We start from the raw sequence: 3,269 nt of genomic DNA, 5'->3' as shown, positions 1-3,269 counted from the left end.
GTTGGGTGGGGGAAAGAGATTGCAAGGGAACTGACTGGAGGGTGATGGATTGCTTGCGTGGGGGGAAGGCAGGCTCCCTGCTCCTTGCCCGCCCAGGGTGCCCGGCCTGGGGTCGCCCGTACCCACCTCAGGGCTGCAGACCTCCCCATGGCGGCGCGGCAGAGCGCCACCTGTTCCACCGTGTCCCGCAGCTCCTGGCTCTTGGCGCGCTTGCCCTGGATGATCTGGTCTCGCCGCTCCTCCTCCTGGCGACGACGGGTCTCCTTAAGCAGGGCCAGCCGCTCACGCAACTCCACGACCGACATCTCCCCCTCCAGGCCGTGGCCGGGGATCTGCAAGAGGACCGGGGTAGGGAGAGGCCCCAGGTCGGGAGCCAGGTCCGACCCTTCCCAGCCGGCCCCGGCCCCTGGCTTTCCCCCTGCACCGGCTTCATCGTCCTTCCTGAAGGCCACAGGCCCGGCCCCGTGCCCAGGCGGCCTCCCGTCCTCTCGGTACTGTTTGTATGGCAATGTCCACCATCCGGCTTCTCCCGCCTGGGCCCCCTCCGCATCCCTGACCTGTGCGGGGACACCTCAGCTGGGGGCCTGGTGGGGCCCCCATGGTACTCAGCCCTGTCTCCCCAGCCGGGACCTGGGGGTCCAGGCAGAGAGCCTGTCGGACTCTGCACAGCCCAGGACCAGGCCTACCCACCCAGGCCCATCCCCGCGTGCCAGCCTGGCCTCTTGCGCTGCTTCCCACACTGGCCCCGGGGGCTGCAGCCTGTCCAGCACCCCTGCCATCCCTCCAGCGCACCTGCCACGCGGGCCTCGTGGGTCCCAGCAGCTCCCTCAACACGCAAGTCCGTGAAGCTGCCTGGCTGGCCCCCCGGGGTGCCAGAGGCCTCCCTGGACCGGGTCCTCCAGCACAGCGCACAGGAGGCAGCTGGGCGTGAGTGGCCGGGTGGACCCCAGCTGGGGTCCAGACCACCTTCGGCTTTGGTGGGAATTGTGGGTGCACCCTCCGCAGGACGCCAGGCCCAGGAAGACGCGGGGAAGCTCCCCTGCTGGAGGGCGCTGGACGGGCACAGGCCCTGGGCGGCGGCCTCACCTGGGTCAGGTCCACCAGCTTGCCCCTGCGCGTGGGCTGAAACTCCAGGGCTCGCAGCTGGGAGACGAGGGTGCAGCGCCGCCTCTGCTCCTCCTTGGCCGCCTCCGCGCTGCGCTGCAGCAGCTCTCGGTTCTCCTCTGTCACCTCCTGAGCTGGGAGCCGAGTGGGGCGCTGAGAGGCTCGGAGAGCAGCCGGCCAGCCCCGGGGGCGGGGTTAGCTTCTGGGAGGGCACGGCAACCCCCCATGCCCCGACCCCCTACCTATCCGCCGGCGGCCCTTCCGGAGCTCAGTCTGTGCCACCCTGACGTTCTTCTGTGTCTCCATCACCTGCTCCACCAGTTCCTTCATGGACTTTTCCTCCTGGAGGCGCCTCTCCGCGCACCGCTGCATCAGCTCAGCTGTCTGGACACAACCAGCCGCCATCAGAGCCGCCCGGTCTGGCCCCTGAGCTGCTGAGGTTGGCCCTGAATCACCCGGGAACCTGGGTTTAGGCTCGCCAGTGTCTTGGGGGTCGGGCCTGCGGGGAAGTCCCACCTCACGCCCCTCCTGGCCTCTGCAATGGGGGTGAGCCCAGAACCAGGCAGCCACGACCCCGGATCTGACAGGGTCGCCGAAGAGGGCGGCCAACAGAGCCCAGGGGAGACCGGGTCAGGGCCCCTGGTCTGCCCTGAAGCCCACCCACTGCTGACTCCGGCTGAGAGAGGAGGACCCTACTTGCTTTGCAGCCACGTGGGGCCAGCTGTCCAGATTCTGCCCATGTCTGTGCACAGGCCAGGCCGGCCCCAGGGGAGCCCCAGGCACGACCTGACGGTCCTCCCACACCCCTCTTTCTCCTGGAGCCTCTGAAACGCACGGCCCTGACCGCAGGGCGTGCTGCCGCCACTGAGAAGCATGTCACAGGCCTGCGTCCTGGCTCCCCTCTTCTGCTCTGCGCCAGGGGTTCCAGCCTCACCCACGTGTTCACTGGGATTGCAGTTGGCTTACTCTCGTGGCTGTTTCAGGGAACATATCACAACTCTTTGATCCATTCCACCATCAAGACACATTCAGGTTGTTTCCCGTTTGGCGCTATTGTGAACAATTCAGAATATTATTTTCAGTCTTCAAGATACTACAAAGTGGACTTCCCTGGTGATCCAGTGGTTAAGAATCTGCCTGACAATGCAAAGCTGAGCGCTGAAGAATTGATGCTTTTGAACTGTGGTGCTGGAGAAGACTCTTGAGAGTCCCTTGAACTGCACGGAGATCCAACCAGTCCATCCTAAAGGAAATCAGTCCTGAATGTTCACTGGAAGGACTGATGCTGAAGCTTAAACTCCAATACTTTGGCCGCCTGATGCAAAGAACTGACTCATTTGAAAAGACTCTGATGTTGGGAAAGATTGAAGGCGGGAGGAGAAGGGGACGAGAGGATGAGATGGTTAGATGGCATCACTGACTCAGTGGACATGAGTTTGGGTAAGCTCTGGGAGCTGGTGATGGACAGGAAGGCCTGGCATGCTGCAGTCCGTGGGGTCGCAGAGAGTCGGCACAACTGAGCGACTGAACTGGACTGACAGTACAGGGGACACAGGTTCAACCTCTGGTCTGGGAAGATGCCATGTGCTGTGGAGACAGCCAAGCCCATGTGCCGCAACTACTGTAGCCTGTGAGCTCCAGGGCCCAGGCTCGGCGAGAAGCAAAGCCGCTGCTCACCACAGCTAGAGAAAGCCTGTGCAGCAACGAACACACAGTGCAGCCACAAGACACATGGAAAATTATTTAAAGACTCTCCATTTAAAAAAGAAAAAAACGATGCCACAAAGGACAGAGTGGGATGTATACCTCCCGTCACTGCCCAGCGCCGCCAGGGGCCCTGGACTGCCAACCCCAGAGGTCTTGGCCGCTGAGGGTTCATTTCAGACCACATGGCACGTGGAGGGTCCGCCTGTGGTGGTGGCGGGGACTCCAGGCACACTGGGCAGGAAGGAAGCCTTGGTGAAGCACTCTGCCAGCACATATAAACTGGCTCGTGGCCACCCCTCTCCATGCAAGTTTATCCCAGGTTCTAAGAAAAGGAACCAGGGTCCTTGGAGAGATGGCCACTTTACGGCTGAGGAGGAGAAGGTACGTGATGAGCCTGGAGCATTTTATGGCATTGTAAAGGAAGGGGGAGCCTCCCGGGTGGCTCAGCAGTAACAAAC

At 62.7% G+C, this 3,269-nt stretch overlaps 1 protein-coding gene across 1 annotated transcript in view; it reads right to left on the bottom strand.

Annotated features, from left to right (window-relative positions):
* Window positions 1-3,269, bottom strand: part of LOC104995654 (cilia- and flagella-associated protein 99-like) — a gene marked incomplete at its 5' end in the record, with an annotated part of 15,356 nt that overhangs the window by 1,914 nt on the left and 10,173 nt on the right. Inside the window, 3 exon segments of the mRNA XM_010849613.1 lie at window positions 127-332; window positions 1,087-1,238; window positions 1,347-1,488. Coding sequence (XP_010847915.1) covers window positions 127-332; window positions 1,087-1,238; window positions 1,347-1,488 — 500 coding nt within the window.

The sequence above is a fragment of the Bison bison genome, unplaced genomic scaffold (assembly GCF_000754665.1).
Source record: "Bison bison bison isolate TAMUID 2011002044 unplaced genomic scaffold, Bison_UMD1.0 scf7180017851011, whole genome shotgun sequence".
Classification (NCBI taxonomy): Eukaryota; Metazoa; Chordata; class Mammalia; order Artiodactyla; family Bovidae; genus Bison; species Bison bison.
This window is presented reverse-complemented; position numbering and strand designations above follow the sequence as displayed.